This window comes from Muscardinus avellanarius (genome assembly GCF_963383645.1).
Source record: "Muscardinus avellanarius genome assembly, chromosome: 11".
NCBI classification, from domain to species: domain Eukaryota; kingdom Metazoa; phylum Chordata; class Mammalia; order Rodentia; family Gliridae; genus Muscardinus; species Muscardinus avellanarius.
This window is the reverse complement of record NC_137797.1, coordinates 19,554,459-19,570,024: the sequence shown is the minus strand read 5'-3', so window position 1 is coordinate 19,570,024 and position 15,566 is coordinate 19,554,459. Positions and strand designations below refer to the sequence as shown.

The following is a 15,566-nucleotide window of genomic DNA, read 5'->3' as shown; positions in this document are numbered from 1 at the left end:
AGCTGCCAGTGCCACAGCAGCACCATCTTGCATCACTGCACCTGACTCCAGAGACAAACAGGAAAACAACCAAAGACCTGAAGTAAGCAGCTGCAGATCATCGGAATTGTAAGTTATCAATTCCTCCTGTGCAAACACGGATTACATCTTAAACCAGTGGCGGCCGAGTTCACCACGCCCTCTAGAGATCCAGAGTGGAACTCAACAACAACAAAAATAAGAAACCCACTTGCCTCACAGTCACAGGGCGCATAGCAGTTCCATCTTGCCTGATTGCACCCAACTCCAGAGAAACAGGAAAACAACCAAGGACTTATAGTAAGCAACTGCAGATTAATGGAATTGTAAGTCATCAGTTCCTCCTGCACAAACATCAGCTACAACTTGCAGCAGTGATGGCCGAGCTCACCATGCCCTCCAGAGATCCAGACCAGCACTCAGCAACACCATTCAATCCCGATCAGTAAGTGAAGTCACAGTCCTAATGGGAGAATGCCCAGAGTGATGCTCCCAGGGACTGACACAGTCACGATAAACTCCCTGGGTCTGAGACTTTGTGGTTCAACCAGTGAAGGTGGGGATGAAGTCTACAGCTTGCACCAATGGTAGCCAAGCTTACCTCGTCCTCCAGAGATCCAGACCAGCATTCAGCAACACCGTAAGTGAAGCCGCCATCCCTGTGGAAGAAAGCACAGCATGGCTCCCCTAGAGACTTGCACAGCCATAATAAACTCCCTGGATCTGAGGCTTTGTGGTTCAATTCTGTGAAAGTGGGGATGGAGTCTGCTGTTGGATGTAACAGAGGCTTGAACAGACTCAGGCTCTGATTCAGTAGAAAGTGTGAGGGGAGACCTATGCTTAACACTAGATCGAACTAGTAGGATCTCTGGGATCAGCACAGACTACCCAATAATGGTGAATAGGGAGAACTTAAACCATCCCAGCCCTAGGTATACAGAAAAAAGACTCTTAGATTGAGTTTGGTCTCAGAGGCATCTGACACCTATGGAGGCAGAAAGAGACCAAGACTCCACATCTGTGGAAAGCGTAGAGGGCAATATACACTTAACAGTAGATCCAGCCCCATTGATACCAGCCATCTTCATAGACTGAGAAAGACTCAGGGAACCAGGCTTGAAGCAGGAAAGGTGCTGGTGGCACTCAGTGTCTGCACAGAAAGAGACTGCAGAAGACCAGTCAGCTGAATATTTATGTATTTGTAGGGTTGCATTATTTTGTTTTTGTTTTGTTTGTTGTGTGTGTGTGTATGCTTGTTTGATTTCTGTATTCTTAGCCCCTCTCCCTAGCTTCTTCCCTTGTAAATATCTACTCTCTTCCCTCCATCCCTTTTCTTTTTCTTTCTCTTTTTCTTTTTTTCTCTCTTCTCTCTTCTTTGTCTTGTATTAAATTCATACCACTATACTAAAAACTCTACATCAGTTGCTAGAATACTACTAAATATTCACTATCTCTAAACTCTACTATATACCACCTCACCAAACTCATACTTTCATTCTATTTGATCCTATCTGTGGTTTTACCCTATTCCTGCATTTATGACTTCACGTCCCTCCTCACTCAACATTCACTATTGAATACAACACAACCTGCCCTTGAATATACCAGCTGACACCTAGAGACTGAGAGAAATCTGCCAAAAACAATAGATACAAGCTTCTGAAATCATGAGATTAACTGCAAAGAAGAAATAATACATGCCAGAACCAGAAAAACAAAAATTTCCACCCAGCAAACAACTAATCAAAGAAGAACAAACACTATCTCAAACAGAAGTTAAATCTCAATATGTTAGGAATTAAAAACCATCTCTCAATAATCACACTGAGCATAAATGGCCTTAACTACCCAATGAAAAGACATACGGTGACAAAATGGATTAAAAAACAGAATTCATTCATCTATCTGCTGCCTGCAAGAAACACACATTACAAGTAAAGATAGTCACAAACTAAAAATAAAGGGATGGAAGCAAGATAATCAATGCCAACAGAACTCAAAGACAAGCAGGAATAGCAACTATGATATCAGACAAGTTAGACTTCAAGCACAAACTTATTAGAAGAGACCAAAAAAAGGTCATTTATTTACTGGTAAAAGGAACAGTACAGCAAGAGGAAATAATGTAGTCAACATTTATGCCCCAAACACAGGTGCAGCTACTTTCCTAAAACAAACACTTTGCAAAATTAAGTCACACATAAGTGCCAAACCCCACTCATACCTTTAGAATGAAAGGTCAGTAAAGATGCCTCAGACCTAAAGAACACCATAAACCAAATGGACCTGTTGGACACATGTAGAATATTCCACCCATCTACAGCAGAGTTCACATTTTTCTCAGCCGATCATGGAACCTTCTCCAAAATAGATCACATCCTGGGCCACAAAGTGAGCACTAACAAATTCAAAAAAATGGGTGCAACACATAGGCACAGGTAAAACTTTCTCAACAAGAACCCAAAGGCACAAGAAACTAAAAGGTGAATCAGTATGTGGAATTGCATGAAACTTAAGAGCTTCTGTTCAGCAAAGGGAACTATCAAGAACCTCAACTGAGAGCCAACAGAATGGGAGAAGATTTTTGCCACCTGCTCCTCTGATAGAGGACAAATATCTAGATTATACAGAAAATCCAAGAAACTCAGCACTAAGAAAACAAATAACCCAATCAAAATATTGGCAAGGGAGCTAAATGGCCAATAAATGCATGAAAAAATGTCCAACATCATTAGTAATCAGAGAAATGCAAATCAAAACTACCCTGAGATTTCACCAAACTCCAACTAGAATGGCAATCATTCAAAACACTAACAACAACAAATGCTGGCAAGGATGTTGAGAAGTGGAAACCCTAAAACATTGTCGGTGGGATTGCAAATTAATGCAACCACTTGGGAACTAACTTACCATATGATCCAGCGATACCACTTCTGGGTATCTACCTAAAAGAATGCAAACCAAACTACCAAAATAATGCTTGTGTATCTATGTTCATAGCTGCACAATTCACAATTGCTAAACTATGGAACCAGCCAAGATGTCCATCAACAAATAATGTATTACAAAACTGTAGGATATATACACAATGGAATTTTACTCAGCCCTAAAGAAAAACACAACTATGTCATTTAAAGAAAACGGATAGAACTGGAGAACATTATGCTAAGAGAGATTAGTCAGTCACAAAAAAAAAATAAGAAATAGGATGCTCTCCCTAATATGCGAAAGCTAGGGAGAAAAGAGGTCATAGGAGGAACTCTAGACAAAGAAGGGGATACTATAAATGAGCAAATAGAGGGAAAAGGGAAATTCTCTAATGCTCATGATATACATTAACAAACACATCAAAGTCAATCACTAAGCCAAACATGAGGAGGGAGGGGGAGAGAATAGGGAAGGAATTGAGTAAGAGATAATTGGGTGATGTGTGCATGTGTGTCTCCACCATCTTGTACTCCATTAAGATGTATGACTACAATGCACCAATAAAAAGTTAAAAAAAGAAACTTTGGAGGGAAATATGGGCCATTTAACCAAAACTAATATCTAGAGCTGCATGAGTGTCCTAGTTAACTCAGTATCCTCTGGCTGTCTTGTTGATAAGCCCAGATATTATCCTACCTGGAGCTGAGTCTGACACTTTTTCCAGTCTAGAACACCACGTGCTACTTATTTATTCATGAAATCTCCATGGTTCCCGGCAGTAGAGGGCGCTGGTGAGCAGGAGGGGCTCTGGAGCCAGGGTTTTAGTTCTAGATTCATCACCCACTCATTAAAAGCTGCCAGGGATAAGCTGCCTGACCACTCTGCATCAGTTTTCTCATCTGTAAACTGTCGGGGAGGATAGACCTCATCATTTTACTAATTGCTATGAAGATTAAACAAGTAAATCCATGGAGAGATCTAGATTAGCGGCTGGCACCTGTTACTGTTTTTACTCTCTTCCAACACAGGTCTGCCCTAAGACATGGAGGGGTGCAGAGAAGATGCATGGTCTGCTTCTTCCCTCCAGGAATTCACAACTGGGCATAAGAGACAGACAGACAGACAGACAGACAGACAGACAGACAGACAGACAGACGGTTTATGACTGATGTGGCTGGGCTTTTGTGGCATCTTATGGAAGATCCTGGGAGGGTCTCCAGAGCTGCTTGGAGGAGCAGGACAAAAAGGCTTCCTGGAAGAGGTGGCATTCGTATGGGCCTTGAAGGGCAAGATGTGACCTACAGGCTCAATCACTTGCTGCTACAGGGACCTGGGAGAGAAGAAAGGCTGAGTTCAAACTCAATTGTTGGCATCTACAAGGAGTTTTCCAACCATCCAAGCAAAGCCACCACCCTCTTCCAAGGCAGGAATACAGACTTCTGCGACAGCCTCTGTGCCTGGGGTCCTGCCTGCTGATGGATGCTCCTATAGACATGACAGCCAGCCAGCTTGGACCTCTGCATTTAGACAGAAAGCCTAGGGTCCTTCATGGTGTTGTGGGTGTGGAAGGGTGCAAGGCTGTGGGCGGGCCCAGGGCAGTGGGGTGGGGGAGAAACCCATCCTGAGAGTTTCACAAGGCACAACAGCCCCAGGCTGTGTCCCTGCCACAGCCCCTGCAGGAAATCCTGTCATTCAGCCACAACATATATATATGGTTTAGAGGGACCAGTTTTACCGGAGTCGTGGATGCACTGTTTTTCCTGCCTAGAGACAACTCTTACATTATCCTCTGGTCCAATCCAGGAAAAAAAAAAAAAGGAAAGGGTTTAAAAGTAAACACCGATATGAGAAAGAATTCACTCCGTTAAAATAGCTAAATCGTTCTCACAGGTGCCTGGCCTGGAGGAAGAGTGGAAAGTCCCTCAGTATGCTCCAGCGTTTATCAATTCTTCTCTTTGGGTTGGTTGTACCAAATGTCTGCTTCCTGGATGAAACCATGAGACAGGTAAGGTGAAGCTTTCATTGTTTTTTAATTTCATGATGTGTTTTAAAGCTTTTTGTTGTCCTCTATTGTCGTGGGTAAAGGGGCCTATCTGAACTTAATAAAATCAAGAGAAAGCTTGAAGCTTAAGATCTTGGTGGCAGAGCACTATGTTTCTGTGGGCGTGCCAGCCCAGTTGATTCTGCTCCCATGCTCTGCTTCCATTACTGAAATCTCTGGTTTGGATGCTAACTTTCCTTTTTCTGCCGTGGATTTGAATGTCCTGGGTTTTGTTTACTTTCATCCTCTTATCGCTTTGAAAACCTACCATCCATCCCATCTTTCTGGCTGTAAAAAGAAATAAATAACTATGGCCACAGAGAGATACCCTGGGGAATTCCAGGGTGGATGATACCTCAATGAGGATCAGAAGTATCAGAAATATTTAAGGAATTCATCAGGCACCCATCCATCCCTCTGCCTTCGCCACAGCTGCTGTGGAAGCCCCCAGGGTGAGTGTGCTGGCGGCCTTGCTAGAGCATCAATACCACACACTCTCCATGGTGCACACAAAGAGTTTCAAGCAGAGTCAGGTGCCATCAGGGACCGTCCCTGGGCTTGATGGTGCAAGTCTGTAATCCCAGTACTTGGGAGACTGAGACAGCAGGACTGCAGGTTTGCAGCCAACCTCAACAATCTGGCAAGATCCTCTTTCAAAATAAAAAGCACTGGAGGTATAGCTCAGAGGTAGAATGTCCCCGGGTTCAATCCCTAGTACCAAATAAACAAACAAGATGCATTTTGCAAACATCTAATTCCCAGTCTATGAAGAGTAGAGTTTCATCACATCTGCACCTGGAAAATTTTAACCAACAGTTTACTCCCATTGGCTGTATTCTGACAATGTTGTTTGCAAAAACATGAGAAGGGGAATGATGATAAACACCCAGCGAGAAAGCTAGGGGTATGACTGGACGGTGGCTTCATTTGTCTTCATAGCAGATATTGTAGAGACAATTATGGTGTGCCACAATCGACTAGCTTATGGACCCCAAGCAAGTAACTTAATGTGTCCAAGCTCTAAGGTCCCTCTCACAGTGCTCCACACATGGACGAGAAAACCCACAGACTCCTCCTCCCCGAATGCAGAAGCCAAACCTGGACAAGTATTTAAATCTGAGTTTGCTTTTTAAAGAGAATTAGTTTATAAATACTGAATGGGGAGCAAATGAGTCATCCATTTGACTAAGGCACTGTGAAGGTCGAGGGCTTTCCTAAAAAGAAACTGATAAATCCAGCCTACTAAGAAAGAAAAGTCAAAGTAATGGCACCCTGTACATCTATCCAAGATAGTCTGCTTTTGATAATGTGTAACTGTTATGGCAGTCAAAGGGGGTTAAATCACACTGTAATTAAGTGAGGCTTTTATCATTATTCTATAAAGAATTCCAGTGCTACTTTGGTTTGTAATTATCACTAAATGAAACTTCTGGTAAAATCAGATATTTCATCTCCCTCTCCTTTCTCTCTCTCTCTCTCTCTCTCTCTCTCTCTCTCAATATATATTTTCTCTCTCTTTTCTTGGTACTAGAAATTGACTCAGGGGATTTCTACTTCCAAGCTACCGCAGCCCTTTTTATTTTTTATTTTATTTTATTTTATTTTCAACACTTTTGTGATTGTTTTATTTAATTAATTAATTTTGGTACTGGGGATGGAAATTGGTGCATTCTACCTCCAAGCTACATCCTAAGCCCTATGTTTTATTCTTTATTTTGCTTTTGCTTTATTTTATTTTTTTTATTGGTGCAATGTATTCATACATCATAATGGTGTAAAGAAAATACTTTTGTAGACATACATGCACACATCGCCCAGTTAGCCCCTACCAAAAATAGAATAAGTTTTTAAGGCTGTCCTTGAGTCTGTGCTGAGATTGGCCACGAACCTGCGATCCCGAACTTGGGAGGCTGAGACAGGAGATTTTATTTTTCTGAATACCACTTGGGTGCAGGGAAGGGAAAGTGCTAATAAAGCAGTCAGAAGACCCACAACTTCCAGTGTGACTTTGAGCGGGTCGCCACACGTCATGCCTGTCCTCAGTCCCACACCCTAAAGTGAAGACGTGGTATTCACCCTCCCCATCTCTAGGCAGTGAAGCTCAAACACAATAGAGCTTTTGGGAATGCATATAACTACAAAATGTTTCTTCTTATGCAAACTCCACATATTTCAATGGACCTAGAAGTAGTGATGGCATTTCTACACCTAGCCAGTGCTGGGCCCAGGGGATGAGCTCTGCGAGACGTGGTCCTCTCTGCAAGGCTGTTGCTATTGTGTTTTAGTGTGCTGTTATTGGTGCATTGTGATTACACATCGTGATGAGGTTCAGGGTGATAGAGACGTGCACACATGCACACCGCACTTGTGTGTCCGCCTCTGTGTCATCACCCCACACTCCCTCCCCAACCCCGTATATATTATTGAGATTGTTATTGGTAACTTTATACATAGATGGCACTATTTAAACTGCTTCCTTTATCAGGTCTCCTTTTTCCTCTCCCCACCTACCTTCTCAAATCCCTTTCCACTATCTTACTGGCCTCTGTCCTCTTATCTGAAGTCCCTTTTGTTTCCCAATTTATCTCAAACTTCCACATATGAGAGAAAACATATAATCCTTCACCTTCTGAGGCTGGATAATCTCACTTAGCAAAATATCCTTTAGTTCCATTTATTGTCCTGCAAACGACATAATTTTGTTCTTGATGGTTGAGCAAAATTCCACTGTGTGCATACTCCTAGGTATCTTTCCAAAGGAACTGAAGTCAGAATAATATAGTGATGCCAGCATGTCCTTGTCTATAGCTGCACAGTTCTTAGTAGCCCAATTATGGAGCCAGCTGAGGTGGACATTCATCAACAGATGAATGGATTGCAAGGAGGTTTTAAGTGGAGAGCAAAGACTAGCCAAACATTCTCTGCTGGGACAATGAGAGAGAGAGAGAGAGAGAGAGAGAGAGAGAGAGCGAGCTAGAAAAATGACTGCAGTTTAGTGGAAGAACTGGTGTGGAGCAGGGCTTTGAAGGATCTGTACTGGGTAGCCAGGGGGATGGAGCAGAACATTCCTCTAGGGATATGTCCTGGGCCAGGCGCACAGGTTGGATGGAGAAGAGTCTGAAGAACCAGCATTAACTATTGTGCTATTCAGGTAGTGTGCCTGGCGACTTAACCTACTACATCATTAGAAAGTCTCAATAACCTCGAGAGTGGCTATTAATCGCCCCTTTTTAAAATTTTTTATTGGTGCATTATATTCATACATCATACTGGGGTAAAAAAAAAACTTGCGTGTACATACATGTATACATCACTGATTTAACCCCTACCCAATTCTCACCCCATTCCCTCCCCATCCCTCCCTCCCTTGCTTGGCTTAGTGGTTGACTTTGATATGTTTAAGTACATCCTGTGTTTTAGAGATTTTCCTTCTTCCCCACTCCTTTCTCCTCCTTTAGTTTGTCTTGTTTGCTCCTCTATAGGATTTCCTTTTTCATCTAGAAATATCGCCCCTTTACAGGTGATAGCAGAGGGTAGGGATCCCTTCAAGATCTGACAGTAAGACACAGAGCTTGACTCCAACCTTAGGGCTTTTGACTCTTGAGCCAGTTGCTCTTTGATGTACAAAGCTGCCTCTTCTTACAAGTAATGGAGAGATTAAGGAAACTTGAGAATAAAGCGATCTACATTGGAGGGTCAGTCCAAGCCTCAGAAGAGAAGGGGACCCTGGAGGCAGACCCAATGTGGGTCTGGGTCATTTGTTTGAGCAGTTAATTCTGTGCCACCTGATGTTGCTGAATAACTGGTGTGTCTGTGTGACGCCCCCTTCTAAATCTGTTCATTTAATCTACAAGTACAGCCGGGCGTGGTGGCGCATACTTGTAATCCCCGCACTTGGGAGGCTGAGACAGGAGGATGGCACAGGTTCGAAGCCAGCCTCAGCTACTTAGTGAGGCTCTCAGCAACTTACTAAGACCCTGTTTCCAAATAAAATATAAAATAGGTCCGGGAGCATAACCTGGAGGTAGAAAGCCCTTGGGCTCTACCCCTACTACCACCCAAAATTAATTAATTAATTTAATTAAAATAAAAATAATCAACAAGTACTGTCTGGGTCCTGCTATGTATCCGACACTACTCTGAAAGCTCAAGCTATAGCAACAGGACAACCAGAAGAAAATCCCTGCTCTCATGGAGACTACTTTCCAGTTGAGTTGTAATCTAAAGATTGCAGATATCTTTGGAACAGGAACTGTGTCCTCTGCAGCATTTAGACAATGCTGGGCCAGTGCTAAAAAAAAAATAATCCTTGAGGCCTATAATCTATGACCAAATGACCTTGAGTGAGCTGCTTTAACAATTTACAACCTAAAAATATACTCTGGATAAGTATGAGGAGTGACACAATGTTACTTTTCAGAACTTGAAGCTCTAGATCAGGATTGGCAGGTCAGGGTCCCGACCCTCACCCACACCCATGACAGACACTGCTTGTTGACCCCAACATTCTTCCCAGATGAGGTGGAAAGCAAGGAGCCAGACCTAACCAATCAACCTTGTTGCCATCCCTACCATTCCAGTGAGATGAAGCCAGTGGAGAAAGTTGGTCAAGCCAGGTATTTCACAAGGCTCTGATTATGGGAATTGATGTTCTTTGTTATATTTGCACAGGAAAAAAGATGTGATAAGAAGTCTCTTCTAACGATTAGGACCGAGTGCCAATCCTGCTTGTTTAATCGTGGACTCCAGTGCCCAGATGGTTACACGAAGATAACCAATGGCTCCGTAGGAGTTCGGGATTGCAGGTATTCACTGTGAAAAAATAAGCGTGCATGAGTCTTGGAACTCTAGGGATTGTAACTCCTCCTTGAATTTCCCTGTATCAAGCATTGCAACACATTTCCATGATTTTTCTCTTCCTCAGAGGCTACATTGAGCCCACACTTAGATAATTCACAACTCATGAACTTGAATGTAAAGCACATTATCACTGATGCACATGTTTATACAAAATTAACCATGCTGAAGTGCGCATAGACATTCCCCTTTCCTCTTGCCTTTCTTTATTTTGAAAATCTGGGTTTTGCTTCATTTGCAAAGGGTTCTAGTTTGAATGTTTTTAAAGCCTTGGGTCTGGTAGTCCTCTTACTAACAAGCCAGAGACCCTTATACTAATTGGAACCCAAGAGAAAGGAACGAATGCACTTCAGCTTGGTTGAATTTTTTGGTGAGTGTCACATCTTGAAGGCTTTGTATGATTCAAATTCTCATCACTCCAAGCTAATCCTGGCAAAAGCTCGGAAGTGGCTCTTCTTACCAGCCAGCAGGGGACAGCCATGAGGCTCAAGCACTAAACACGATATTTTTATTTGTTTATTTTGCTAATTTAGAAATTAAACATTGCTCAATAGATTCATTTTAAATTCAAGAATTAAGAATCAGTATTTTTTATTTTGTATGAAACAAACCCATAGCACTGTTATATAACACTATTTAAAATTTATATTTGCATATCGTGACCACACTATATACTAAAAGCAAAGTCATCATCTTCTTTATTTTTTAAGTTTTGATTGGTAAATTGTAATCATACATCTTAATGGGGTACAAGATGGTGGAGGCATACATGAACATATCATCCAATTAGCCCTTATCAATTTCCCATCCCATTCCCTCCTTCTCATGTTTGGCTTAGTGAACAAAAAGTCATCATCTTAATACAAGTTTCCCAGTATCACCTGGCCAAGTATATGCTGCTGACCACTGCTGACCACTGCATCAGCAGTGTGGGAGCCAGTCTCATTTTCTGTTAGAATGCTCAAGGTTAAAATTATACGGCTACTTTACTGACCCTTTGACTAAAATGTCATTTTCTCTTCCCCTGCCAACCTCTGAATGAAACTACCATTCCACTCTCTACATCTGTAACTCTGAATCTTGAGAGTCTTTGTACAAGTGGGATTATGTAGTATTTGTGCTGTGTGTCTGGCCTATGTGTGTTGCTTGCAACAAATTGCAAGATCTCCTTTTTAAAGGTTGGCTGATATTCTAGTATTCCGTGTGTGTGTGTGTGTGTGTGTGTGTGTGTGTGTGTGTGTGTGTGACATTTTCTTCATCCCTTCATCCAGTCATCTGTTGATGGAAGTTTAGGTTGCTTCCATGTCTTGGCTATTAGGAATATTGCTACAGTGAACATGGAAGTGTACATCTCTTCGAGATCCCAGATTTCAATTTCTTTGGCTATAATCCTGGAAAGCATATTTAATATTGGCTGTCTTTCATAGTGGGTGCACCCATCTACATTCTCACCCACAGTGCATTGGTGTTTCCTCTTCTCCACATCCTAACCAACACCATCTTTGGGGTTTTTAAATAACAGCCATCCTAGGAGGTATGAGATGGCATTGCCTTTCTCTGATGATTTGTGATGCCGAGAACTTTTCATATACTGTTGACTTTTCAGACGTCCTCTAAGGTCAGTTCTTGAGGAGACATTCAGTTTTGCCTTTGATTTCCCATTCTGACCACTTTTATGAGGAGATGCCCCTGCTAGTATTCTCAGTCTTTCAAAGAAAATGTCAACTCTGCACAGCTTGACTGTCCATAAAACATATGGCTCTGCTGATAATCAGCTATACTTCAGGGACTGATAACCTTGAAACCATTATTACACTGTTCTTAAACAGCCTAGTTGAAAGAGGTGATATTCATTAAGGACTGTCTACAGATACACTGAAGTCTAATCCTAGAATAATCCAGGCCTGCAGAGATCTCTGTGAATAAACCAGGGCAGTTAACCTCCAGAGACTTGCTCTTCCAGAGCCATATATCAGCGGGTACTGGAAACTCTTCTAAGGAACTCAGCATGAGGATATCGTGCTGAATTTTGTTCACTGCATCACACCACATCTGCCAAAGAAATGTGCACAGCTATTGCATCTCTAATAAGTGTGCTAATCCTTAATCTTACATTGTTTTAAATATACATCCTATGCATCATACAACTCATAATCTTTTCCTTCTTGCTTCGACTGTTAGGACACTCACTGACATGTCTGAGGCCCACCTCCAGCATGTGCCAGACCTAACGTCACTTATCACAGCACTTCTGACGTTTCTCTCTCTCTCTCTCTCTCTCTCTCTCTCTCTCTCTCTCTCTCTCCTCTCTTCTCTTCTCATTTTCATTGTCTTTTTTCATTGATTTTTTTCATCCATTTCTAACAGCTGAAAATAATAATTCATGATTAAGTTTAATTCTACCTAAAAGACAAATGTATTCCCTTTTTTAATGTAAGTAAATATAAAGACTTAAATGAAAATACAGAGTAATCCCACTGCCTAGAGTTAACTACAGTGCTCTGATCCTGGGTTAATATCTTCTTCTATTTTCCAAGGTACACCTTTGAGATCAGAACACACTCTCTGAATCTCCCCGGATGCCGCCATATTTGTAGAAAAAGCTATCTCCAACCCGAATGTTGTCCAGGCCACTGGGGCCCAGACTGCATGGGTAAGTGGCACTGCCTTGGGTTTCATGCTTTCTTCTCAGTGTCCCATTTCACTGAAAATTGAGACAAAGGAACCCAACAAAAAGAGAATTAAAGGATCTTTTGCTAGAAATTTCTATGTTGGCCTATATACTAAAACTTTCTTGACCTGTCAGCTTTTGTTAAGAAATCTGCTTTCCTACAGAGATCTCTCTTTAAGAAAATTCTTTTTTAAATCAGAAAAAAGGGATAACTGTAGAATGTCCATTTTTATGTGTATTTTTAAAAAATAGAGAGAAAATGTTCATCAGTTATGATGCAAAATGCAATTTTCTTTAAGAAAATATTTTATTATAACATCTCAAAGATGTTATAACAAGAATTAGTTCTTATTTAGCAATGAAAATAATCACTAAGTGATATAAAAATTTAAGTATTAAGTATTATTCTCTATTTCTACGATGTAATGAAAATATCTTTTTAGGATCCACTAAGAGGGAAAGATTTTACTATTTATTTATTATATTTTATTTATTATATTTTTTATATTTTTATATTATTTATTATATTTTACTATTTTACTTTTCTTCCCCTCTCATCAAAATAATATAAGCAAATTGTACATAGCTTGTAAAGTTCAGGAAGGTATAAAGAAAGAAAGCTTAATTCTTAATCTGTTTACACATAGAAACCCTAAATAGATTGGCTTACTTAAATCTTGGTCTTTTTATATATAATTTCTAAATAGTTGAAGCCATGTTGTGTGTATCATGTTGTCTCCTGATTGCTCTGATTGCTTCTCTTAACTAATAATTAGATGAATAATAACTTTCATTCATTCAATGTTACTGGTATTAGGTCCTAGAGAGGTACTTGGCTCTTTGTTATCTGTTCTAGTTATGAGAATCAGATATTTGAAGATTACATCTTGCCAGTTTCCTATTGGGATGCTAAGTGATAAAGTAAGTTCATGTTCAGGAATGCCTGGCACCAAAAGCTACTCTCTTTCTACTTTGTCCTATTGCTCGAAGCAAAGCTTGAATTGAGAGAGATTCTACACACGCATTTCTAATTCCTCTTTTGATTGGGAGGTTTTGTCAGTTCCCAGTCAAGGCCTAGAGTATGCTTCTTGTCCTGGAAAGGTCAAGTGTAGGGATTTAGACATCCTGGCCCTCCCCTCTACTGACTTTCTCTGGGCTGGCTTTCACCCAGAATGTTGCTACTGCTTATTTCTAAGAGTTAGCTCATCAGAATGCAGCTTCTCTAATCTAAATCTAAATCTAGTCTAAATCTGCAGACTCCTAGATTTCAAAGACATTGTGCAGTGCCGAAGGTGCTCCTCACCACACCCAGCTCAGAGACATCTGATACAACGGGAAGAATTCTTAGGTGTGCTTTTCTCTTTCTAACCCATGAAAACGAACCTGATGCTAAGTTATTAATCAAACAAGCAAAGCCTTTGTCTGAGATGCCTTAAAAAGTTGGCATGTCCAGCAGAGTGAGGCCATAGCAAGAGGCAAGAGAACCTGGGTCCACAACTAAAAGTTTTCATTTTAAATTTCCTCCCCCCACTAGTTTGGGCAAATGCCTTGCTGCTTATGCCTCATTCTTATTATCTGTCAAATGGAGATAAAACTCCCACTTTACAGAATTGTAGCAGAGACTTGCAAACATGATCTAGGTGAAAGAAAGAACCTGACAAAGAGCATGAACCCAAGAAGGCCCTTTTCAAGGAGTTTGAGAATAAACGAATCAACGAACTGCGGTGCATATAGATGTCTAAGAACACAAGTGGAGAAAAAGACATTCTGAGTCCTTTTTTTTTAACAGTGGGTAACTTTTAAAACATGGGCAGGCAAACAGGATTCAACATCTTCAGCAGGTTTTACACCATCATGTACGCTGTGTGCTGCCAAATGCATCTAAGTCCATGCCTACAACTAGAAGAATCCAAGAAGACCCTCTGCACAATCAGGCATTTCCTGTAGACAGGTCTGCAGGCCACAGAAGCAAAACATGTGAAATCAAACCCTCAGACATTATTAGACATTATTTTTGTTGTCCTCTGGTGGGGCAAAGGGTATTTCCCTTTATCTCTATCTTCCAAGCATACTAAATGTCACAGAGGCTTCCTTCCTCTAGTTCAGGAAAGTGATAACTCCTCTCCGTGGCTGTGTACTTCATCTCTTGCGTTTCGTGGTGATGACAGGTGAGACCTTGACTACTGCTTTGCATTTCCGCACGGACAAGGCCATTTCTGAGCTGCTGACGCGCGTCCACACTTGGTTTTGCGGGGAGCACGTTCCCAAGCTCCAGAGTGACCTCGTGTCTAAGGCAAATGGGCATCCACTTCCTTTAGAATGCAACAACAAGGATATTCATCCTCTGCACCGTCGGGTTGCTTGGAAAAAGTTATTATAATAGTGTCTTACTTGAATTAAGGCAGACCTCTGATCAATACTCCAAACTCAGAAAACACAGAAAAGCACACACACAAAAAGTTATACCATCTCTTTCTAAAATGAGGAATAAAGAACGAATTCTCAGGGGAGAAAAGTGTCATCCTGAAATAAGAAAGGTATTTTTACTTGAATTGAACCCGATTCTCCTTAATTAAAATCTGCACTGCTTTATCAAATGTGCACACGGAAGTCTTTTCTCATTAGCACAGAAATATATTTTTAGCTTTGAAACTTAATCATGTGGGAACAGCCAATATTGTACCAGATGAAATTGGCTTTTTTATTTGTACACCCTGGTTCTTCTTATTCCGCTATGAGTGTGATGAATTTGTGCACCAACTCAAAGAAATGAAGTATGAACGTGTACACAGGAAGGTAATCACCTAAATACAGTTGTGGCCAAAACAATCTAGTGTGTGTGTGTGTGTGTGTGTGTGTGTGTGTGTGTTACTGGGGATTAAACCTAGGAGCATTTTACCTCTGAGCTATACCCAGCCCTATTTTTTATTTTTTTATTTTGTAACGGAATCACTAAGTCGCCGAGGACCTCCCTAAACTGCTGAGGCTGGCCTTGAACTTGCCATCCTCCCATCTCAGTCTCCCAAGCACTGGGATTACAGACTTGAACCA

General features: G+C 41.2%; 1 protein-coding gene across 1 annotated transcript in view; it reads left to right on the top strand.

Annotated features, from left to right (window-relative positions):
- Positions 1–602: 602 nt before the first annotated feature.
- STAB2 (stabilin 2) overlaps positions 603–15,566 on the top strand; it is a gene marked incomplete at both ends in the record, with an annotated part of 163,727 nt that continues 148,763 nt past the window's right edge. Inside the window, 4 exons of the mRNA XM_080704808.1 lie at positions 603–658; positions 4,837–4,951; positions 9,659–9,792; positions 12,382–12,497. Coding sequence (XP_080560934.1) covers positions 603–658; positions 4,837–4,951; positions 9,659–9,792; positions 12,382–12,497 — 421 coding nt within the window. The remainder of the gene's footprint in view (positions 659–4,836; positions 4,952–9,658; positions 9,793–12,381; positions 12,498–15,566) is intronic.